Here is a 25,317-nt window from a genome sequence, read left to right on the forward strand (position 1 = left end):
GGATCCATGTGACAGACTTCATTCACATCATAAATTAATAAATTCAGTTTCTGGTTTTAGGCATTAGTCTCTCAAGCCTGATCAATATGCTTTTGCCACTAGGACAAGGATCTGTTTCTGGTTGGGCAGAAAATGAGTTTTCTGCACCCAAAAGGCTGAGGGTCAGAGAAAATTATCCCAGTCTATGGCTGTTCCCTGAGAAAACTCCCAGGAGACAGCATGCTCATCACCCCCACAACTGGTCACTTCTATATCAGATACCCCTGGATTTGCCATCTCTCTTTCCATTTGGAACTGTTCTACGCTGGGCTCAGAGTTTCACATCTAGTAGGTGTTTAGGACCTATTTGTTTTGTCAGTGTGTGAGTGGGTGGGTGGATGGTTGAGTGGGTCACCGGAAATTCGTACCTCTTTTTGAGGCAGGGAAGGAGCAGCGGTGGCCTAGCAACCAGGGAATCTGCCTAGCAACGAGGGTGGGAGGCAGAGGCTGCTGGAATAGTTTAGAATGGCTAGCAAATAGGCAGATGTAAAAGAGACCTTTCTGGATCTTGTCAAGTTGGGGTCTCAGGCCAAAAGGAGAAAGGAGACCCACAGGGATCAGGAAAGAAGTGTGGGAGGAAGGGCTGTATTTGAAAATGTTACAAACTCAAACTGGAAAAAGCCTCACGCCTTTTCTACGTGTGCTCAAGCAGAAGGCACCCCTCCCCATTCTCACCCCGCGGAAGGTGATACCTCAGAGTAGACACATTTGAAGAGCATACCACCTTTTCTGCACTCCAATTTGCAAGGGTACAACATTTTAACATGTTCTATCAAGTCTGGAATTTTTATCAACTCAGAAAGCTACAACCCCCTGGAAAGGATGAAGACCTATATTCGCTTAAAATGAACCCAGAGGCAGATTAAGCGACTTTCCAATACGGTCTGTCTAGGGCAAAGGAACCATTAGGAACTCGGGACTGGTCTGACTTGAATTGTTTCCCTCTCTCCTTCCTTTCCACCAGTCACAGGACAGGGCTTGGACATCCCCTCCTGTGAACTCTCAAGACCCTCCCCTGAAGAGAGGAAAAATTGTCATCAGCCTTTGACCTGATTAATAATTAAAACTGCTGAGTTTGAACTGCCCCTAACAGTGAGGTGCTCCAAAACCCCAGCAAACTTTAACAAATAACCAGCTTGCTCAGGGGAGAGAGGAAGCTTTATTCACTAGACAAACTGACAATTAGCTGCTATTCAAATCCCCCTCTAGTCCTAGCATATTGGTTCTCCTTTGAAAGTGGCTCGGCATGGGGTAGAATTTTTGGCCTTGAGTTTAGAACTACTGTGCATAAAATCAAAGCAAGGAAGCCAGCAGTTGAGAGAATAGAGGCTATTTGGGGATTAGTGATTTCAGAGTTAGATTTCTAATAACTTGGTGAGTGGTGGGTTAGGAATGTCCTCCAGGAGCATCAGGCAGTCAACACTGTGGGACATGTCCTCACATTGAACTGGAAAGCAATGAGTCACTACCCTAGAGAGCGGAAATACAAAATGGCATGAAATAACTGCAACCGCAGCACCACACGGTAATCTGCCTTTTGTAACCTCTGCAGGCTACATCGCATGCTTACAACTTGGGGTTATGTGTGAAGCCCCAAGTTTGGCTCAAAGTTTTCTCCCCAAATAGCCACAAATATGGGCACCCCCACATTAGAGAACACATTAATGGAGAACAAAGGGAGGAGAGTGGATAAGATGGGAGAGGAGAGAAGGAGGGGGCAGGCATTCAAACTGCTCATTTTCCCCTAGGAAGCATAAGGCCCAGCCACTACGGTGGGTGAGCAAAGCAAATTGGTAATGGGTGATCCAGATTGCATCGCAGAGTCTTGCCTGCTTTCCAGGCACTTACTAAACTTTATAACTCTTTTGGGGGTAAGGCACATAAACCCAGGATTTCTCATTGACCAGTCGGGGAGAGGGAGTCTGAGCTGGCTGGTCCAGGTCTGTTGCTTTTCCACAATATTGTAGTCCATCAAGATTTTTTTTAATGCGTTTTTTAAAGGAGGGCTGGAAAATGATGATATGAGCAGCAGCTGCTGTAGATTCCAGATTGCAATAGCCCAGCCTAGAAAGCACTAGAAAACTCAGTGTTTCAGAGATGGAGAAGGCATAAGACAGAGGTCCACAGATGGCTGCTTATCCTAGGCACCCTGATGTGGAGGGGGGAATTCTGTGTGGAAAAGTTTACCTTTATCCTTTTTGGTTTTAATTGAAGTACAACTTGCAGACAGTAAAATGGATGGTTCACAGTGTCTGGCTTGATGAAGGTATACTGTATGTGTATTCATGTAACCACCAGCCAGATCGAATGTGAAGCATGACCCCCATTCCAGAAGATTCCCTTGTGTCTCCTCACAGTCAATATGCATCCACCTCCCAAAAGTAGCCACATTCTACCCTCTCTCTAAATAAGTTTTGCCTGTTTTTTAAGTTTCATAGAAATGGAATCACTTGGCTGGGTGCGGTGGCTCACGCCTGTAATCCCAGCACTTTGGGAGGCCGAGGTGGGCGGATCACGAGGTCAGGAGATCGAGACCATCCTGACTAACACGGTGAAACCCCATCTCTACTAAAAATACAAAAAAAAAAAAAAAATTAGCCCGGCATGGTGACAGGCACCTGTAGTCCCAGCTACTCAAGAGACTGAGGCAGGAGAATGGTGTGAACCCGGGAGGCAGAGCTTGCAGTGAGCCGAGATCGTACCACTGTACTCCAGCCTGGGCAGCAAAGTGAGACTCCATCTCAAAAAAAAAAAAAAAAAAAAAGAAATGGAATCACTTAGTATATACTCTTTTGTGTCTACCTTCTCATGCTCAATATATCTGTGAGATTCATCTATGGTGTTGTGGGAATCAATAGTTCATTCTTTCTCACTGTTGTGTGGTAATCCGTTGTAGAAATATACCACAATTTATGCATTCTACTGTTGGAACATTTGTGTTACTTCCAGTTTTTGTCTATTATGCATAAAACTGCTATGAATACTCTTGTGTCTGTTTCATGGTGGATGTTAGCACTCATTTTTTTTCTTTTAGAGATGGGGGTCTCACTGTGTTGCCCAGGCTGGAGTGCAGTGGCTATTCTCCCACATGATCATGATGCACTGCAGCCTCAAACTCCTGGCCTCAAGTGATCCTCCTGCCTCTACCTCTGAGTAGCTGGGACTACAGATGTGCACCACTGCACCTGGTTTTGTTGTTATTAGCACTCATTGCTGTTGAGTATACACCCAAGAGTGGAATTACTGGACCACTTATTTATAAACAAAATAACCTGGACTCAAAGACAGTAGGGACCATGTCTGTCTTCTTCACTGCTGTATCTCCAGAGCTTGTTGCAAAGTAGGTACTCAGTAAATATATTTGGAATGGATAAAAGAATATTGATGAAAATGTCAACTTTTCCAAAATTAATGGACACATTTGATGCAATTCTAATTAGATAACAAAAAAGTTTTGATTTGGAGGAAAAATTAAATAAAATCATCCTAAAATTATATAGAAGGATAAATGCTTTAGAATGGCAAATAAATATGTAAAAAAGAAACATAAAGGGTGAGACTTGTCTTCCTAGACATCAGAATGTACTATAAAACCACTGTAATTAAATCAATTTGGTATTGGCATGGGAATAGATAAATGGATCACTGGAATAAAATAGAGAACCCAGAAATAGACCAAGTATATACATGAAAATTTACTATATGACATACTTCGTGTTTCAATTCCATGAAAGAATGGATTATTTAATAAATGGCACCAAGACAACTTCCATCTGGAAGAAAATAAAATGGGACTCCTATTTTATACCACATACAAATATAAACTCCATGTAGATTAAAAACAAATGTAAAAAATAAGACAATAACAACTTGAAAATTTAGGAGGCTACATGTTCAATATGGAGGCAAGAAGAGAGGTGCTTTGTAAACCAAGACTGGAAATCCAGAAGCTATAAAAGAAAATATAGACATATTTTATTTCACCTTATAACAATTAAAAAACACTTTTGTATGGCAAAAGATAAAACAAAGTCAGTAGACAAACAACAGATTTGGGAGAAAATATTTGTAATGTATAGGACAGATGATTTTTTAAAAATAAAAAGATTTTATAAATGGACAAAAGGGATACAAATAATAGAAAAATAGGCAAAGGGCATCAACAGACACCTCACAAAAGAGCATATTTAAATGGTCAACACACATAGGGAAAGAAGCTCAAAATTATTAGTATTCAGAGAGATGCAAATTAAAATATGAGATATTATTTTATACCTTTTAGACTAGCAAAAATTAAAATGAGGGTAATTTCCATTGCTGACAGGGATAGAAGGAAAACAGTTTTTATACTGCTGGTAGAAATGCAAATTTCCACAACCCTCTATGATCTGGAAACATCTTTAGAAATTGAAAATATATATTCCCTTTGACCCATAAATCACACTCTTATATCCCATAGAAGAGCAAATGCCAAGAGATTATACATACATATGTACATACACACACACACACACACACACACACACACACTAGGATTGTTTGTACTGGCCATTCTTCTCCCCATCCCTGAGGAAAAAAGACAGAAACAAATTAAAACCCAGTAATAGGCACCGAGTGGTATGCTAGTTAAAACCAGGAAAAAGCCCTGGTTTGCAGTGTTTGCAGATTTCTATGATGTGAATGTTCCCGTCATGCCTGATTTCAAGCTACCAGCCTGATGTCACTGAGTGCCAGGTTGGAAAGAAATGTGAACAATCAGCTCCAGAAAGCCAGGAGCTCCAGCTGAGCCATACCTTGAATAAGTTATATATAGCACAGCCACACCTCTGGCTATTAAAAAGAATGACGGGCCAGACATGGTGGCTCACACCTGTAATCCAAGCACCTTGGGAGGCTGACGCAGGCTGATTGCTTGAGTACAGGAGTTCAAGACCAGCCTGGGCAACATGACAAAACCCCATCTCTATAAAAAAAATACAAAGAATTAGCCAGGCATGGTGGCTTGTGCTTGTAGTCCCAGCTACTCAGGAGGCTGAGGTAGGAGGATCACCTGAACCTGGGAGGTCAAGGCCACAGTGAGCCAAGATCTTGTCCCTCCACTCCAGCCTGGGTGACAGAGTGAGACTCCATCTCAAAAAAAAAAGAATGAGATTGTATTGCAGAAGTTTGCTTGGTAGATTTCCAAGGTATTGTTGAGGAAAAAAAAAAGCAAGTGGCAGAAAAGTGTATAATACGATATAATCATATTTTTTTGAAATATATATATACAAAAAATCTATATATGTATGTGTGCATTCTATTTGCATATGATTGTATGACTTTGAGAAGATGGGGAGGAGGAAGCCAAGCAAAAAGAGGAAGTAAAAAGGGCACATTTATGCATTATACATATGTATATAGAAGTAAGATTCTTTTTAACCAAAAAAAGAAAGAAAAATATATTGAGCCCTTGAAACATGCCCTGTTCTGTATCAGCTGCTTGGGAATATAGGAACACGTGAGACATGGTTTCATTCTTACATCTAGCTGAAAATATAAAAGCAAATGATCACAGGATTATTTACATATTTATTTATTTGAGACAGAATCTCACTCTGTCACCCAGCCTGGAGTGCAGTGGCTCAGTCTCAGCTCACTGCAACCTCTGCCTCCTGTTCTTGATTGAGCAATCCTCTCACTTCAGCCTCCAAAGTAGCTGGGACTACTGGCGTGTGCCACTATGCCCGGCTAGTTTTTGTAGCTTTAGTAGAGACGGGGTTTCTCCATGTTGGTCAGGCTGGTCTCAAACTCCTGGACTCAAGTGATCCATCCGCCTCAGCTTCCCAAAATGCTGGGATTACAGGCGTGAGCCACCGCACCCAGACCACAGGGTAATTTATTATCTCCAAGTAGGTGTGAAATAAATGCCACAATGGAAGGACAAGCAAAATAATAGAAGGGCTGGGGTTTTCGTTGTTGTAGTTGTTTTTTAAATAAGCCCCAAGGATCCTCCTCCACCCAAGCTTGCTGCCAAGTCTAGATCTCCTTCACCTTCTTGCAGTGGGTCCTGGAACCAGCCTGCTTTCCTCTCCTTGGGGAGGTACCTTTGCCAGCCTCCCCAGCTCCTCCTTTCTTGCTGCTCCCCAAAGACAAATACATTTTATTTTAAAGCTTTTATTGCTTTGCTGCTACTGATTTACTGCTAATCACCATGGAAACAGACGTGGAAAATATAAACAACACGATTGAGGAAGCCACACATAATCAAGACTCTTACAGGTGTAACAAGGTTTGGTTCCCCCGCCTGCCTCTTGACTCCTTTTATTTATTTTTGGTTTGTCTTTTTTTCTTTCTTTTTAAATTTTTTTTGCAGTTCTCCCATCTGTGCCATCGACTCCTTTCTGAAATGGTTACTGGAAGCCCTCACTGGGTGCTACCCTCCCTTTCAACTCTCTCTCCTTTCTCTCTCCCTCTCTCCCTCCCTCCCTCTCTCTCTCCTTGGGTAGCCAACTATCCATCAAGCAAGACCCGCTCGGAGTGGCCATCAGCTTTACATTAGGGAGGGGGCCTCTCACCTCACAGGAGTTCTGTTCTCCCAGGCCTCTCTTTTATTGGGTTTTCATCTCTGTATAACACACTAACAAATAGGCCAGACAGGTAATCTGTGTGTCTCCAAACCAAGGATTAGCTAAAGCCTAGTGAATCCCAGTTGGCCCCAGCAGCCTTTGTCTTCAGGAAGCACCAGCCCCTGATGAATTCTCCACTCAGAGAAGTCCCCTCAGCCCATCAAAGTCCCCCATCACCACCTGATACCCCTCTTCTCCAAACATTGTAGTCTCCTTGCTGCCAACTGGCCACTTTTTGTCCGGCTCTGTGTTCCAATGAGCATCCTCTGCCCAGGAAAGGCTAGCTTTTTTTTTTTTTTAAGACAGAATCTCACTCTGTTGCCCAGGCTGGAGTGCACTGGAGTGCAGTGGCATGATCTCAGCTCACTACAATCTCCACCTCCCGGGTTCAAGTGATTCTCCTCCCTCAGCCTCCCGAGTAGCTGGGATTACAGGTGGCCACCACCACGTATGACTAATTTTTGTATTTTTTAGTAGAGACAGGGTTTCACCATGTTGGCCAGGCTAGTCTCGAACTCCTGTCCTTAAGTGATCTGCCCGCCTCAGCCTTCCCAAGTGCTGGGATTACAGGAGTGAGCCACCGCACCTGGCCAAAGCTGGCTTTTATGCTGGTACCATTGCTACCTCCCATTTAAACACAGCTTATGAAAACTCACTGTGCTCAATATCTTTAAATGATTGTATCTACATTTCATTTACTTATGTATGTATTTATTTATTTATTTTAGAAACAGAATCTCTGTCACCCAGGCTGGAGTGTAGTGGTACAATCATAGCTTACTGCAGCCTCAAACTCCTGAGCTCAAGCAATCCTCCTACCTCAGCCTTCCAAGTAACTGGGGCTATAGGGGCATGCCGTCATGCCCAGCTAATTTTTTTTTTTTTTTTTTTTTTTTTGGTAGAGAAGGAAGTCTTGATATGTTGCCCAGGCTGATCTCGAACTCCTGGCCTCAAGTAATCTTCCCATTTCTGCCTCCCAAAGTGCTGGGATTACAGGCACGAGCCACCATGCCCGGCCCCACGTCCACATTTTATATTGACCCAGCTTGCCAGAATATTTACATAAAGCTCTGAATCACACAAGAAGACAGCCCAGAGGGTCTGTTTACATAGGAAAAAGAGCTGACAATTTATTAGAGGGTCTGAGGTAATGTCAATTCCAGGGGGTCAGCTGGAAAAGAGAAAAATAGGGGTTGGAATCTTAATAGTCAGATGAATGTCAAGCAAGCCCCATCTGACAAGGGGAACACAGGTCAGAGGTGGCAGCAGCAGGACAGAGGAATCAAAGGAAACTGCAGTGAATCAAGGGTGAAGCTTCAGACTGGGCAGCAATATCTCAGTAGCCTACACTGAGGTGAGACCACACCCAACCATACAACTGACGAGTGACATTCCTGGACAAGGCCTAACTGTCCACTGCCTGCACTTTATATTTTATGTTGTTTTTAACCTTCATTGTTTTCCTGATTACAAAAATAACTCATACTCATTGTGAAAATGTCAAAAGTTACAGAAACATATAAGGTAGATGTTAAAATCCTGTCTTTCAGAGATATAACCACTTTTAAGTTGAGGTGTATTTATCCAGATTGCTTTCCCTGCATATATGAATATTTAATAGATATAAATATATATGTAAAGTTTACAAAATTTATTTTTATAATAAAATTAAAAATGTAAATATAATATAAATAAAATATAATATAAATTTTGAAATTTATATAAAATATTTTTATAAAATCATAGCCAGACTTCGAACTTAAGCAACCCTAAGCCTAAAAATGGTTACTCTGTCCCCTGGCCCTACACATGTATAATTCAAAATTAAAATACTAAACAAAAAAAAAATAAGCAAAAAGTCAAAGTTTTAATTTTTTCTTTAATATTTATTTCAGTATTTTTTAAATGTATTCTTTCAAAAAGTTGTGGGGTTTTTTAGGTTTTTGTGGGTGTTTTTTTTTTTTTTTTGTCTTTTGCTTTCTTGGTGCCCCAAGCATATACCTGATTTGCAAATTAGATAATCTAACAATTCATACAGTACATATTACACATTGTCTTGCAACTTTTTTTTTCTTTCACATAAGATATATTTGGGGATCTGTCTATGTCTGTATCTAAGCATGACTGTGCCTGGCAGGTGTGTGAGCTCCTCTCCAGAGAAAAACAGAGTCTTTCAAATGCTGGTGCCTGTAGCCAAGGGTTAGGATCTTGGAGGAATTTTTCATGGCTTTAATAAATTAGTGTTACAACCACTGACTGGCAAGGAAGGTTTCTCCAGATTCAGAATTGAGTTCACAAGCAACTGAACTGCCTTCAAATCTTTGTGGGAGGAGGTGAGATATAAATGAACTCATTCATTTATTTACATGTAGTTCAACTCAGGAGCAATGAATGTTCTCTTCATAATTAGGAGAGTGTGATGTGAATCCATTGGTGAGAAAAAATAATAATATTTAGGAGTGAAGGTAAAAATCATCAAAGTTTCATTAGTACAAGTTTTTCCTTTGTCTTAACTCTGTTAGAGAGAGAATGTAGAATTGGACTGTGTCGTAAATTGGTTATTTAACTATTACTTAAATATAGTACTTTTGTCTCTGATTTCTAATTGTATTGCATTGTAGACAGAGAGTATTATTTGTGTGCTATCCATTTATTGACATCTCATTGAATCCTTCCATGGCTTAGAACAGTCATCCTTTCTAAATATTCTGCATGTGCATGAAAAGAGCGTATATTAATACTGCAATTTTGTCCACCATCCTGAGTAAAAGAAAAAAGCAGAAGACTAAAGCCCATATTCTTATTTGAAATTAGCATTGAGAGATATGCTTTCATATATTGTGAATCCTGAAATTCACTTGGCTGAAACGCTCAAAGCCTTTTGCAGAAAAGAAAAATTTTTAATTATAAATGGTTTTTAAAACTTTCAAACAGAATAAAAGATTATAAAGTTGAAAGTAGTAATTCCTGCCAGGCACAGAGGCTCACGCCTGTAATCCCAGCACTTTAGGAGGCCGAGGTGGGTGGATCACCTGAGGTCAGGAGTTCGAGACCAGCCTGGCCAACATGGTGAAACCCTGTCTCTATTAAAAATATAAAAATTAGCCGGCCCTGGTGGCACATGCCTGTGATCCCAGCTACTCAGGAGGCTGAGGCGGGAGAGTCGCTTGAACCTGGGAGGTGGAGGTTGCAGTGAGCCGAGATCGCGCCATTGCACTCCAGCCTGGGCAATACAAGTGAAACTCCATCTCAAAAAAAAAAAAGAAAGTAGTAATTCCTTGGTGCCTCCCTCAGTATTTCTCAATCTTAGAGAGCTGAGTGGGGTGAGGCACTAACAGTCTTATGTTATTTCTTTCCAGACATTTTCTATGTATATACAAGAATATGTAAGAAAACATTGCATGGCTATCCTTAAAAAGAAAACCCACATACAAATGGAATTTCACAATATGCATGTTATTGTAGACTTTGCTTTTTTCACTTTCATAATTCACTAAAATATCTCAGTTATCTTTTCATGTCAGCACCTTTAGATCCTCTCCAGGCTTTTTTTTTTTTTTTTTTTTTTTTTTTTTTGAGATGGAGTATCGCTCTTTTGACCAGGCTAGAGTAGAGAAGTGGCAAGATCTCAGCTCACTGCATCCTCTGCCCCCAGGGTTCAAGCGATTCTCCTGCCTTGGCCTCCCGAGTAGCTAGGTTTATAGGTGCCCGCCACCATGCCTGGCTAATTTTTGTATTTTTAGTAGAGACGGGATTTTTGCCCTGTAGGCCAGGCTGGTCTCGAACTCCTGACCTCAAGTGGTCCACCCACCTTGGCCTTCCAGAGTGCTGGGATTACAGGCATAAACCACCGTGCCCAGCCCTCTCCAGTCTTTTTAATGGTTGTCTGCTATTCCATGGTAAAGCTGTTCTGTAATTTATTTAATAATTCCTTTTTGGTGGACACCTGACTCGTTCCCAGTTTGGCTATTGCAGACAATGCTGCTTCGAAACCTTTGTTCACACATGAATTTTGCTGCTGCTTGGCCCTTTCTCAAGACCAACTGCTACCTCCCAAGTGTACCTCACCCAAAGCTCTCTTCTTCCTTCTTTGCTGCAGACCTAGGTACTGAAACTGCTTCCTCTCCTTTGGAGGTTGCCACCCATCCTCTGGGGTCCTTTCCCCTAAGCCTGGCTTAGAAACAGCATGTAGCTTCCTAAACTCCCTGCTGTGTTAATGCATCTGATGACCAGCACACAGACTCTATTAGTTGTAAGTGTTTTCTGCCATCACTCCTAGAAGCAAACGAGGAATAGCAATAACAAGTGTGGGGTGGGAAAAAGCTTACAAAATTTTTACTTTTGTTAGTTCTTGGCTCTGGTTTCTGTCTGCCTTACAAAATAGTAAATGAAATGCCCACTTTGTAATGTTCACCAACCACATTTCTGATTCCAACATTAGGAAAAATCATATTGATTCTTTTTTTTTTTCCATAATATACCTTCTTCCCCAGCCTGAAAATGTCTTCTTTTTTTTTTTTTTGAGACGGAGTCTTGTCACCCAGGCTAGAGTACGGTGGCTCGATCTCGGCTCACTGCAACCTCCACCTCCCAGGTTCAAGCGATTCTCCTGCCTCAGCCTCCAGAGTAGCTGGGATTACAGGCACCCGCCACCACTCCCAGCTAATTTTTGTATTTTTAGTAGAGACAGGGTTTCACCATGTTGGCCAGGCTGGTCTTGAACTCCTGACCTCAGGTGATCTGCCCGCCTCAGCCTCCCAAAGTGCTGGGATTACAGGAGACAGCCACCTCACCCAGCCAAATGTCTTCTATTTTAAGAGAGCACTCTATGACTGTGAGGGTCCTAGACTGGGTTCCCAATTCAACAGGTCTCAATCTCGTCAGTCGTGGCTGCCCCTGTGCATTTACTTAAACCAACATATACATTTTAATCATTATGCAACATCTATAGGTAGGCTGCAACATTCTATGACTAACGAACAGTCTGAAAATGTCAGAACTTTTGAGTCCTAAAGCCAGTCCTGAGTAAGTCATGCATAACCTCCTGGTACCTATAACATAAGGTCTGCAGAATGCATAATTTCCCAAGCCCTGTAGAGATTGGGTGGTGGGTACTGCAGAAAGAAGGGGAAGATTTCATGAGTAAATGTAATCCCAAAGCAAGTTTTGAATATGAGTGCCTCATGGGTCGGTACATCTGTGGACATCTGTTGTTTTGCCATTTGTTCTGCCGAGTTGGAGACACCCAGAATCCCCTAGGCTGATCCCTTGACTTTCCACACCTGTCCACATCTGAATTTTTCGTTTGTGATCTAAGCCAGCAGCACTCTAAGGGCCTCTAGAAACTCAAACGCGACATTTCTAGGCACGCTCTACAAAACAAAAACAAAGGACATTTTACTGCTCCTGACTACTCAGGAAAGGTTTGTTTCTGCTCTGGTCATAAGAACACAAAGTGAGAATTTTGTGCTAGGAAGAGTTCAGAAAGAGAACACTATGATAAAGAGCACATGAGACTCCAACATGGGAAACTAGAGATTCTGGGAAAATCTTGGAACGGATGGTTTGGGTTTATCACATGTTGGGACCTCAGACTAAAGCCTGCTTCAAGAGCAAACAGAAGAGGAAAAAGACAGATTTGGTGAGTGACCTGGAGAGGACTGGGGTGGAAGTCCCACAGAGTGGCTCACCTAGTTCCTTAAAATGCAAAGAATGTTCTCAGGTTCATCTAATGCAATGCATTTCTCTAATGTCTCCAGTTGTTTCTGGCTGGGAAGTAAGTGCCTGGGACAGAGGGGCTGGGGAAAGAAAGAAGAAGGAGGGCACTATTGACTAAGGCCCAAACCAGGAATAAGTGACAACTGGGATTACTCCTGGAACTTCAGTTGGGAATGTTCAAGTGCCACATAGGCTAGCTCTGTCCCTGCACCAACTGCATCCTCTTGCCCTAGGAATCACCTTTTCAGGAAGGGGCCTTGTGTCAAAAAATCAGAGGAAGTTGGGGCTAGGCAAGCAGACAGGCTGGGGGAACTAACTCGGTTGTAAGAGCTAGCCTCCATGGAGAATGTACCACCCCAATTTCAGTGGACAGGTGTTTCAACATCCTCAGTCCTAATTCTAAAAAAGGCATTAAGACATCCAGGGCAAGTCAACAAGGCCTTCATGCAAGCATGCCAAGTGCCTACTATGAATAAATAAAATAGTTCTTAATAATGGGTTTAATAAATAGGGATAATCGGAATTAACCTTTGTTGAGCTACTAGATATCAGACATTATTATAAGCACTTTAAGAGACAGAGTATTGCTCTGTCATCCAGGCTGGAGTGCAGCAGTGCGATCATAGCTCACTGCAGCCTCCAACTCCTGGGCTCAAGCGATTCCCCTACCTCAGCTGGGACTATAGGCGCACACCACCTCACCTGGCTAATTTTTAAATTATTTTGTAAAGATGGGAGTCTCGTTTTGTTGCCCACGCTGGTCTCAAATTCCTGTCTTCAAGCGATCCTCCCACCTTGGTCTCCCAATATAAGCACTTTATATATGCAAACTGACTTAATACAAGCCATTGAGATGGGTACTATTACTGTCTCCATTTTGCAAATGAAGAATCTGAAGCACAGAGAGGCTAAGTACCTTTCTGAACTGTAGCAAAAACTAAGATTCAAACCTAGGCAGTCTGGCTTCAGAGTCCACCACTCCTAACCACTCTGCTATATTGCCTTTTTTTTTTTTTTTTTTTTTTGAGACAGCGTCTCACTGTCACCCAGGCTGGAGTGCAGTAGCGCAATCACTCACTATAGCCTTGACCTGCAGGGCTTAAGCAATCCTCCCACCTTAGCTACCCGAGTAGCTAGGACTACGGGCACGCACCACCATGCCTGGCTTTTGTTATTTTTTGTAGAGACAAAGTCTCATTATGTTGCCCAGGCTGGTCTCAAACTCTTGAGCTCAAGTGACCCTCCTGCCTCAGCCTCCCAAAGTGCTGAGATTACAGGCATGTAATTACATGGATTACGCACCCAGCCTGTACAGCCTCTTGAGATGAACAGACAGAGCCCTGTCTAGTTGAAGCTTTCAATCTAGAGAGAAGACATATATACAATAAATTATTTTAATTCAAGGTCATAAATATTAGAGTCACAGTGAATATGAGAGTTCAGCCAGGAGCAACCAGGCCCCTTCAGGGATGTCAAGGAGATTTTTACTAGGAGGACAAGTAACACTACAAGGGGCTTGCACAAAAGCCCGGAAGTATGAATGAGGCTGAGGTGTTCAAAGAATGGCCAGTAGCATTGTCCTGAATGGCTCAACGTAAGATGCACGGGGAGGATCAGTATGATTTCACAGCAAAGGTACAGAGGGACCGGATCATAGATTATGTAGCATGGCAAACGTTAAAATGTGTTAGGGGGTTTTGTTTGATTTTGTTGTTATTGATGATGATGTTTTTGTTTTATTTGCTTGTTGGTAATGAGTTTGGGAGTAGCATGCTCAGATTTGCTTATTAGAAAGATAGTTCATGCTGCAATGTGTAAGATGGATTGAAGAAGGGAAAAACTGAAGGACAGGAGACCAATTTGGAAGCTGTTTCAAAAGACTCTGCAAGGACCGACCAGGACCTGTACAGGGGTGCAGCAGATAAGATAGAAAAGAGTACTCAAAATATGTATTTTTTAAAAACTGTACAAACCAGTAAGAAAAATATAAACAAGGCCAGGCATGGTGGCTCACGCCTGTAATCCTAGCACTTTGGGAGGCCGAGGCGGGACGATCACGAGGTCAGGAGATCAAGACCATCCTGGCTAACACGGTGAAACCCCGTCTCTACTAAAAATACAAAAAAATTAGCTGGGTGTGGTGGCACGCACCTGTAGTCCCAGCTACTCAGGAGGCCGAGGCAAGAGAATCATTTGAACCCAGGAGGCGAAGGTTGCAGTGAGCCAAAATCGTGCCACTGCACTCCAGCCTGGGTGACGGAGCAAGACTCTGTCTCAAAAAAAAGAAAAATATAAACAATATAGTAGAAAATGAGTGAAATTTACAAATAGGCAATTAACAAAAGAAGAATCTAAATGGGCTCCCCAAAGATGTCGAAAGAGATATTCAAGCTAATAATTAAGGGAATGCAAAATAAAACAATGAGAAACCACTTTCACCCTTCAGGTTAGCAAAAACAAAAAAGGATGATGATTTCAAATATTGGAGCGAACATAAGGAAAACAGTGCTCTCATACATTGCTAGTGGGATTGTACATTAATTCAGCCATTTATGGAAAGCAATTTTGCAGTATACAATAAACTTGATAATGCAAATACCCTATGACCCAGTAATTTCCCTTCTGATTATATAACCCATAGAAATTCTTGCACATGGACACAAAGAAACATGTACAGAGATGTCCATGACAGCATTGTTTGTAACAGACAAATAAAATGTGACATATTAACTGGCATACATAAATAAAATGTACATGTATGCATATTTTTCGAACATATACAAAATAATCCTATATATTCTGTATGATTAAATATATATGTATATTAAAATGTTTAGTGGACTTTAAAATCACAATAGTGGTGGAGAGGAGAATTAACCTGGGGGTGATAGTGGAAAAAGGACCTGTAATGTTTTACTATAAAAACAAAAAGACCAGCAAAGAAGAAACTGGATAAAATGTTAACAGTTGTGAGTTCAGAGTGGTGCATATGGGTTTGTAATACTATTATTGGTGTTTGTCTATACCTTTTACATTTCTAAAAAGAATCATATAGGAGTGTGTGTGTGTAGCAGAGAAGAAAGGAAACAAGTGCTATTTAGTGTGAAAATCAATGAGACTTGGTGATGATAACAGGTAGGGTCTGAAGCTGACAGAGGGAGGAATTAGTAGGACTCCCACATTTCTGGCTTGGGTGACAGGTCAGGGGAGAGGATAAAATCATTCACTGAGATGAGAATAATGGAGGGGACAGCATCAAATTCGGGGTTTGGGGAGGGAAGATAGAGTTATGTTTCAAACACATTGAGTTTGAGAACCCAGCAACAGATGTTTCTGCTACCAAATCCCCTATCAGGCTGGCCCCCACACTGCCCACAAGGAGAAAGTAAGAGTGGGGATTTCTCAGTGGTGAGGTCCTGAGAAAGGGAGACAGAGACGTGAGCAGAGGCTAGCAGAGATACCAGAGGCCATCTGGCAAGGCCTTCTCTGAAAGCATTTAACGTAGCACTTTGCATAACTTTTCATCTAAAACCACTGGTCCTTTTTTTTTTTTTTAAATGAGACACATAGACATTAAAAAGTATGGATATATATTCACATATTTCCTTGGAAAAATTATATATGCAGTTGATAAAATGTAAATTTGACAAATAAGGGAAAACCTCTCTCTCTAGAGGCAACCACTGTCATGAGCTTCTTTACCTATGAGCAAGCTGGACATTTAAAAGAGCCAATGGTCTATATCTATCAAAAATATAAAATGCACATGTCCTTTGACCTGACAATTTCCCTTTTAATGTATCTTAGATACATACTTCCATGTTCACAAAGATGGATGTATAAAGGTATTCACTGCAGCACTATCAGTAACAAAAGACTGAAAGGGAACTAGTCCAGCAATCAGGAACTAGTTAAATAAATGCTCATTCACAGTAGAATACTAGGCTGCAGTTAGAAAATCACTTAAGGGCCGGGCGTGGAGGCTCACACCTGTAATCCTAGCACTTTGGGAGGCCATGGCAGGCAAATCACTTGAGGTCTGGAGTTCGAGACCAACCTGGCCAACATGGCAAAACTCTGTCGCTACAAAAAATACAAAAATAAGCCAGCTGTGGTGGCACGCACCCATAGTCCCAGCTACTCAGGAGACTAAGAGATGAGAATTGCTTGAACTCAAGAGGCGGAGGTTGCAGTGAGCCGAGATCGTGCCACTGCACTCCAGCCTGGGCAACAGAGGGAGACCCTATCTCAAGAAAAAAAAAGAAAAGAAAATCACTTAGCGTCAGGCATGGTGCCTCATGCCTGTAATCCCAGCACTTTGGGAGGCCGAGGTGGCCCAATGGCTTGAGCCCGCGAGTTTGAGACCAGCCTGGGCAACATGGTGAAACCTTGTCTCTACAAAAAATACCAAAAATTTGCTGGGCATAGTGGCACATGCCTGTAGTCCCAGCTACTGAGGAGGCTAAGGTGGGAGCCTGGGAGGCTGCAGTGACCACACCACTGCACACCAGCCTGGGCAACAAAGTGTGACCCTGTCTCAAAAAAAAAAAGAAAGAAAGAAAAAGAAAGGAAAATCACTTAGGAAGCACAGCATCCTTCCAGAGATAGTCTTGGCACATACATGCAAATAACTGCTTTTATTTATATGAAAAATAACTTATGTATAATAGTAACATACACTGTTCTGCAACTTAATTTTTTTGTTTTGTTTTGAGATGGAATCTCACTCTCACCCAGGCTGGAGTGCAGTGGCACGATCTTGGCTCACTGCAACCTCTGCCTCCTGGGTTCAAGTGATTCTCATGCCTCAGCCTCTGGAGCAGCTGGGATTACAGGGGCGTGTCACCACGCCTGGCTAATTTTTGTATTTTTAATAGAGACAGGGTTTTACCATGTTGGCCAGGCTGGTCACGAACTCCTGGCCTCAAGTGATCCACCTACCTCAGCCTCCCAAAGTGCTGGATTATAGGTGTGAGCCACCACGCCCGGCCTGCAACTTAATTTTTTCACTTAATGTATCTTAGAGATTATTCCACACCAGCTTATATTACAAGTAACTATTGCTTAACCTTATATTTATTACATGCTAGGCACTGTTCTACTTGTATACTAACTCATTTTTAAAAAAAAATTTTTTTAGGCCAGGCGCAGTGGCTCACTCCTGTAATCCCAGCACTTTGAGAGGCTGAGGCAGGTGGGTCACTTGAGGTCAGGAGTTTGAGACCTGCCAGGCCAACACAGCGAAACCCCATCTCTACTAAAAATTAAAAAATTAGCCGGGTGTGCTGGCACGTGCCTGTAATCCCAGCTACTTGGGAGGCTGAGGCAGGAGAATTGCTTGAACCTGGGAGACGGAGGCTGCAGTGAGCTGAGATGGCACCACTACACTCCAGCATGGGCGACGGGGCAAGACTCCGTCTCAAAAAAAAAAAAAAAAAAATTTAAGGTTACTCAAGTGAAGTAGTGGGAGTGGAGAAGGAACAAAGAAATCTGTAACTGGTTGTGATCAATTAGCTGTGTATTAACTCACTTAAAATTCACAAAAACTTATGAGGCAGATACTACCTGTATCATCATTCTCCATTACATATGAGCACAGTAGCACAGAGAGGTTGGGTAACTTGCTCAAGGTCATAGATCTACTGAGTGGCAGGGCTGGAATTTGAACCCAGGAAGTAGAGCCCCAGGCCTTGCACATTTAACCACAAAACGTCCTGTGTATCTAACTTAGACTTTCTAACTCAGACTTCCTAACTGCAGCCTAATATTCTACTGTGTGCATGAGCATTTATTCAACCAGTCCCCTGTTGCTGGACTATTTAGTTCCCTTTCAGTCTTTTGCTACTGATAATGCTGCAATCAGTACTTTTACACATCCATCTTTGTGAACATAGAAGTACATATCTAAAATATATTAGAAGGGGAATTGCTGGGTCAAAGGACATGTTCATTTGATATTTTTGATAGATATCAGCCACTGGTCCTTTTAAATTCCCATAGGTATTATTCATAGGTAAAGTACAGCAATTTCTTTACGTATGAAGCCCTGAGTGACATTCTTACCTGCTCTCTGTAATACTGCACTGGGAACCAAAAGCATTCACTATTTTCTCCTCTTTGGCCCCAAGAGACATTTGCTTTAAGAGAACATGATCTCATAGTGCTATAGAAATAAACAAATGTTAGGGTATATGTCAAGACACTAGAGGCTGCATGCTTTGACTGCAGGTCTGTCATGTCTCACCCACTACTCCCCAGGGGTTGACACTGAGAGGAGAGGAGGCAACCCTGGGCTTGCATTCCCATATGGAAGCTATAGCCTGGAGAGGCTGCCCCCATTTAGTGGGGAATGTGTTCTCTAGTTCTACAGTACCGCCCCTCTCCTCACTGAGGCTCAGTAGTAGGTGCCTCTTATTATCATGCCCATGCAGACACTAGACAATGATCATCATTTTCTAATTTGTAGGAATGTGGTGAAGATTAAATGAGTCAGTACTCATGAAGTGCTTAGAACAGTCTCTGGCCCATAATAAGGTTCAGTAAGCGTTGGCCATTGTCATTGCTGTTGTTAAGAAATATTTCTTTAATCCCAAGGCTTTATAAAAGTTAGGAAAATCGACTTGATTCACTCACTTCAGTTACCTACCTAGCCCCTGTAAGCATAAGTGCGAGACCACTCTTTGTACCACTTGAAGCCAGAAATCTAGAATTTTGTGTGAAATCTTTTGGTTTTTAAATGTTGCTCCGTGTCTTTAAACAACTCTTGGCCGGGTGCAGCAGCTCATGCCTGTAATCCCAGCACTTTGGGAAGGCGAGGATGGAGGATGGCTTGAGCCCAGGAATTCAAGATCAGCCTGGGCAATATAGCAAGACCCCGTCTCTACAAAATTTTTAAAATTAGCCAGACATGGCGGCATGTGCCTGTAGTCCCAGCTACTCGAGAGGCTAAGGTGGGAGAATCACCAGAGCCCGGGAGGTTGAGACTATAATGAGCCATGATTGCACCACTGCACTCCAGCCTTGGCTGTTCAGTGCCACCAATACACACAAGTATGAAATATGAACACAGATTACAGCAATGACTTTTAAATATTTCGACCATGGCCCAAAGCAGGGGCCACAGGAATACCTTTTACATCACTACCATATAAAACATATATACAATTGAAGAAGTAAAAACGTTGCAAAACAACACATGCCCATATGTTGTGTGCAGTGAACAGACATTCTCTATTCCATTGTCTTTTTCTTTTTTAAAAACATGGTCTGTAACCCATTACATCAATTTCAAAATCCTCTAAGGAGTTGCTAACCGGGTGTGAAAAACACCTAAATATGGGATAGAATCCCTAAAACCAATATTTCCCAAAGAGTTTCTTATATTTCAGATGTACGAGTAATATCTGTGCCTATCAATGCCTACCACCACCACTGGTAAACAAGATAACTCTAGAAGAAACTTGGATATATTTATATTTTTAAACTAGTTATATATTTTTACTAGTATTAGTTTTTAGTTATCTTCCATTTTAGGAAACTGATACTAATTTTCCACTTACGGGAATGATTTAAAGTTTTCTCCTAAAATAAATGTACTTAAATTTAAAAAGCAATTTAAGGAAAAACATTAATAAATAGTATAGGAAATATTCAGACATGTTGAAAATCACAAATACGTGTCTCATGTATCTGAAGTGTGGGAAACTATCTGGCACCATTCTATCATGATAGAACAAGAAATGGACGTTCCTTCACATTAGATCTGCTTTTGCGCAGCTCTACTAATTACTCCCAGAACGTTAGGTTACATGACATGATATTAGTTTACATTTGGCTTTTCCCCAGCAGCCGCTTAAACCTGGGAGGTCCTTTTTCCAAGCACTTGGGCAGTTTTGAGTTTGGCATCCTTTTGCACAGTGATTTGTGTGGATCTTGAGATGCTGTGAGCTTGCCATCCCTTCTTGAGATCATCACGTGGTCTGTCTTTCTCTGTCAGGCTTTCAAGTTAATTATTTCCTGTTTTTCTGAGTCTGTTCCTTATCCCCCTTCCCAGGCCACCCTCTACCCTCACCTTCACCTCCCGCCAGCAGTTCTACAGAAAATCAGTCTTTGTCTCTTGGCCTGCCCTAGAACACCTTCCAACAAGAGCCTTGGAGTTAATTAAATGTGTGGCAATTTCAGAGCAAAAATTTATTACTGGGTACAATCAGAAATTACTTTTAGAGTTCTTTGCTTTTTGGTAACATTCTCTGTCACTTACTGACCTTTTGTTCTCAGTCCCTGCCTGCTAAGGTACTGTGTGAACCAATCTGCCCAAGCTGTTTTCTCTCTGTGTGACTGCTTAAGATCTCTGGCATGAGTTATACTGTCACTCCTCTCAGGAACTCCCACGTTGGGCTTGAATTTCCCAGCAAACTTGATCTGTTGTTCACGTAACATTGTTTCTGCTGCTGTCCCATTCCTTCTCATCAAGGCCAGAGCCCCCTCCTCCTGTTGTCTTTAACAAGGCAGGGTGCTAAACTGAGCTGAGCTGCACCCCCACAGAAGCTTTGTGCAAAGAAGCCACTCCATTTCTTCAATCTTTGCATCCTCATCCCATCCCCATGCCCAGAAATCTTCCCAAACTAGCCTTTTATGGTCATCCAGCCTTAATTTCTCTTTTTTTCCAAATCCCAGCTAAGTTTTGTCTTAAGTCTCTAATTGGGTTTGGTTACATTGTTCAATGTCCTTTCCCCCCAGTATCCCCCCTGCCATCCTAGTTTTCTCTCCCCTATTAGCTCCTCCTAAGCACGCATCTGAATTCCTTAAATCTTTTACCTAGTGTAGTTTCCTGGTCATCTCCTTTTAGCCCACTACAAATTGAAGTGTAAAAAACCCTTACAATAAACATGTGTGCGTGCACACGCATGCATGGTATATACGTACACATTTAAACTAGGAGAAAGGATATAAACACAAAATAGACTGTCCAATACTATTTGGGGGTGGGAGGTGGAGAAGAGCCCTAGGCGCTAGAAGTTCCCCTGGGGTTCTTATTAACATGTTGAACATATTTCACCCTGCAACCCAAATCTGTACCACTTTCGTACACAGCTTAAACAAAGAAGAGTCTTGATGCTTATTGAGGATTTAGATAACTACTTCCCGTTAAGAAGATATTTTTAAAATTGTGTTTTCATTATGACTCCATCTCCATTTATTGATCGAGGGATTTCTTGCCTCACTTAACTCCATAATCTGTTACTCAGATTAAGAAAATGAGAAAACTATTGTTTGGTAGTTTGAGTACAGGCTTTAAAGTGATACTTTGGAGGCTGGATGATTCAAGTACTATAATCCAAGAAAAGCAACTAAATGATCATGCAGAACGTGTTTTTATGCATTACTCTTTATCGATTAGGCATGCAAGGAAATGAATCGGATTAAATGTTTTGTAGATGTGCTCTGTTATAGTACAGAAACTTCCTAGTGTAAAAACATCCAACAGAAAGCACGAAGAGATAGGAAATAATACATGTAAAATGCAAATGTGTAAGTCATTCGACACATTTTGAGTATCATGTTTTTTTATGTAAAAAACAATGTTACGTATAGTAAATTCTCCGCTCTTAGGAGCAGAAAAGTACCCTCTATTTTGGCACTTCCCTTCTTCCGCCACCATTAGCTAGTATACAGCTGTACATATGTGCTTTTGGGGTGAATGTGAAACCTGTATATTCACTGTTTACCTTCGACCCTCTACTTTGCCAGCTTTTTGTCCACTTTATTCCTTATTAATTCTTCCTCCCGGGGACTAAAGGGGAAGGGAAAAGGAGGTGAACTTGGAGTCGGTCAGGCATGCTTAGTGACCAGAACAGTTCAATTTCGTTTTTTCTAAATTTTAATTAATTTATTTATTTTTGAGACAGGGTCTTGCTATGTTGCCCAGGCTAGTCTCCAACTCCAGGGCTCAAGCTATCCACCTGCCTTGGCCTCCCAAACTGCTGGGATTATAGATGTGAGCAACTGTATCAGGCCAATAGTTCAATTTCTATACAATAAACTTGAAAGACCCGTCCAAATTATTTTATATCATTTAAGATTTTTTTCCATCCAACTGATTAAATAACTCTGTCAATTAAAGCTTGGACATCTTGAAATTGATATTTTGGTTGTTAACAGTTATTGCAACAGTATTTGACCTGTCTCTGGAAGATTTTGTAAAGAAGTAAAATTCGCTGTAGGAATCTACCTGGGGAAGAAAGGGAACTATAATTTGCTCTGTACCTGTTACATGAGAGAATCTGAACTGTGCAGTGTACACTGTTTTATCCTTTTATGGTTTACAATTACCCAGAAAAGTGAGTAAAATGCCCATTTTACAGATGTGGAGGCTGAGGTTCAGAGATACTGACCAGTCTCTCGGTTTATAAGGAAAACCATGGCTAACAGCCTCCAGAGCACAAGCCCTTTACAAAGGAGGGTTGGAGATTGCAGGCAGCTTTTACTCATCTATGCTGCCCACGCTTAACATGGAAAACTGAAAGCTGACCTTGTGTTCCTTTAAAAAATCTCCAAGGAAGTCGGCTGCAGAGACTTCATGGTAACTCCTGAGAAACAAAATGCTTTTGTGGATTAACAACTGTCTTTATTCCAACGGAGTTTTTTGGGGGTTTTTTCTTCTTCTTAAAGACAAAAAAATAATCTACCGCTGACAACAAGAACCGTCGTAGAATGGACAAGTCTTCAGATCGCGCTGTGCAGATCCCTCAGCAAATTGTGACAGTATTATGGCACTTTGGCCTAAGCTGTTAAAGAGACGATGTAATGAACAGCTGCGGATTTCTGAGGCACAATTGTGTGACACAGGACGCCCAAGGGTTGGCCATCCTCAACGAAGGCAGCTGCCGGGCTCCGGTTTGCTTCAGCAAACCCTCACCCCTCGCCTTCAACCAGGCGGGTGTCGTCAGCTGTCCGCCAGCTGCTGCCCGCGCCTTTCCGCCCCCGCGCGCCGGCCAAGGCCGAGGCGGCCCGGAACAGAAGCGCGCGCCCTCAGTGCATGTGACGGGGGTGGGAGGGGGAGGATTCTTCCTCCCCCGTCCCCAAGCCCCGCCTTCTCCAGAGAGGCTGCGGCTTCCTATTGCGCCACCACCGAAATGACCACCGTGCCAGCCAATCAAGACGTGATTCATGAAGTAAGACCCGCCCCTTACTGGTCCCCAGGTTCCTTCCCGCTCACGCCGGAGTCACTTCCGAAGAGAGAACCGCCATGAAGAGAGAAGGGGGTGCCGCCCACCTCTGCTCCGACAGCCTCCCGGAGTCCCAGCAGCAAGACGGCAACCACGCACCCAACTTCTCCAGCCACGGCTCATGCCGCCGTCGCCAGCGGCGCCGACATGACAAGGCGCTGCATGCCCGCTAGGCCAGGTTTCCCCTCATCCCCAGCCCCGGGGTCGTCGCCCCCGCGCTGCCATCTGAGACCCGGTAGTACCGCCCATGCTGCAGCGGGAAAGAGAACAGAGAGTCCTGGGGACAGGTACCGTGCAGAGGGCTTGAGAAGGGGCCGGGTCGCGGGGGCAAGGGTATGAGGGGAGGGCTGCAGACCGCCGCTCTTCCAGTTCCCGCCATCCTCCGCGAGCTCAGGCGTTGGCATTTCGGGGCCTGGCAAACCCCCGCCCCGCCTCCGCGCAGGGGCTTCTGGGAGTTGGAGTTTGCTTCTCTGTAGTTGGGCAGCTGCTCTTGGTCTAGTGACCACCAGCCTGGACAGCTACGGAGAACCCGCCTTAGGTAGAAAGAAAGCGATTTTTTTCCTTTGCAAGAGTTTGACCCGGGACCCTAACTGCTTAATGCATATTTAGATCGTTTTCTGTACGTTGTCAGTTCTACTGATCCTAGTGGTTTAGTAATATAAACCTTTTCTATGTTGTGGGTGAAATTATGTAACCTGTGATGAGGGAATCCCTTCCACGAATTACTTTGCAGTCCAGCATGCACGCTAGTTCATACTTAAAAGAACTTGCAGATTTGGAATGTGACGTGTTTTCTCTTTCAGTAACTTCACGCCTCTCCAAGAGGCTAATTTTTTTGTAAAGATTTTGTGGGAGCTATGTAACGAGATGGGGAGTTTCATCTAATGACATCCTCTGACAATAAAACATGTTTAAATTCCCTACGAACTTGGTACTGTCTTTTATTTTAAGTTAAATTGTATTAAGTTTTAACAATATTCATGTTACTAATACTGTGGTACAGGCCCACAATCCCTTATCTTAACTCTGAAAGCCAGAAAGCTATGAAAACCAAAACGTTTTCAGTAAGTTTGGCACCACATCTTACTGGGCAGCCAGATCTGACTAAAACTAATGTAAGGCTGTTTGTGGTCTTTATCCCATTAAGTGTGAATATTCATGTTTTGCTGGAGAAATGTCAGTGGATTTGATTACAGGTTGCAGCACCAGACCCCACTGGGGACTTTCCATAATACATCCAAGTTATCCCCTTCCTAAAATCTGATAAATTCAGAATTCTAAAACACATTTGGCCCCAGAAGGTTCAGATAAGGGTTTGTGAAACTGTTATAATTGTGTGTGTGTGTTTTTTTTTTTTTAAGCCAGTTGTTAAATAAGCAGTGGACATTTGTGTGCATATGAACTTAGAGAACCTACCTCTTGAAAGTTACATTCATGGTTATTTTACAGGTTTCTTGTATGTTTTACCCAAAATCATTTTTTTCTCTTTCTGGTGTATTAATCAAAAAGGAGTCTGAGGTCCAATATTTCAGGGAAGAGATACAGTGTTACATTTAGTAAAATGCATTTAGAATTATCTTGTGTGCAACAAATGAGCTGCTTCTGGGTCCCTTCCCATCTCTCCTCAATCAATAACAAGATCAATAACAAGGTATCATCCTTCTTCCCTTTGCAGAACCTCCAACATTTACTCTGGTGGAGTTAATTTGCCTAGTATAATTTATGTA

General features: G+C 42.3%; 1 protein-coding gene across 3 annotated transcripts in view; it reads left to right on the forward strand.

Annotated features, from left to right (window-relative positions):
- The first annotated feature begins 23,545 nt into the window (after nt 1-23,545).
- Nucleotides 23,546-25,317, forward strand: part of SLF2 (SMC5-SMC6 complex localization factor 2) — a 54,301-nt gene continuing 52,529 nt past the window's right edge. For all 3 annotated transcript variants that reach the window (XM_003825480.6, XM_008950805.5, XM_008950804.5), the window contains exon 1: nt 23,546-23,877. In XM_003825480.6, coding sequence (XP_003825528.2) covers nt 23,738-23,877 — 140 coding nt within the window. In that variant the 5' untranslated portion in view covers nt 23,546-23,737. The remainder of the gene's footprint in view (nt 23,878-25,317) is intronic.

The sequence above is a fragment of the Pan paniscus genome, chromosome 8 (assembly GCF_029289425.2).
Source record: "Pan paniscus chromosome 8, NHGRI_mPanPan1-v2.0_pri, whole genome shotgun sequence".
NCBI lineage: Eukaryota > Metazoa > Chordata > Mammalia > Primates > Hominidae > Pan > Pan paniscus.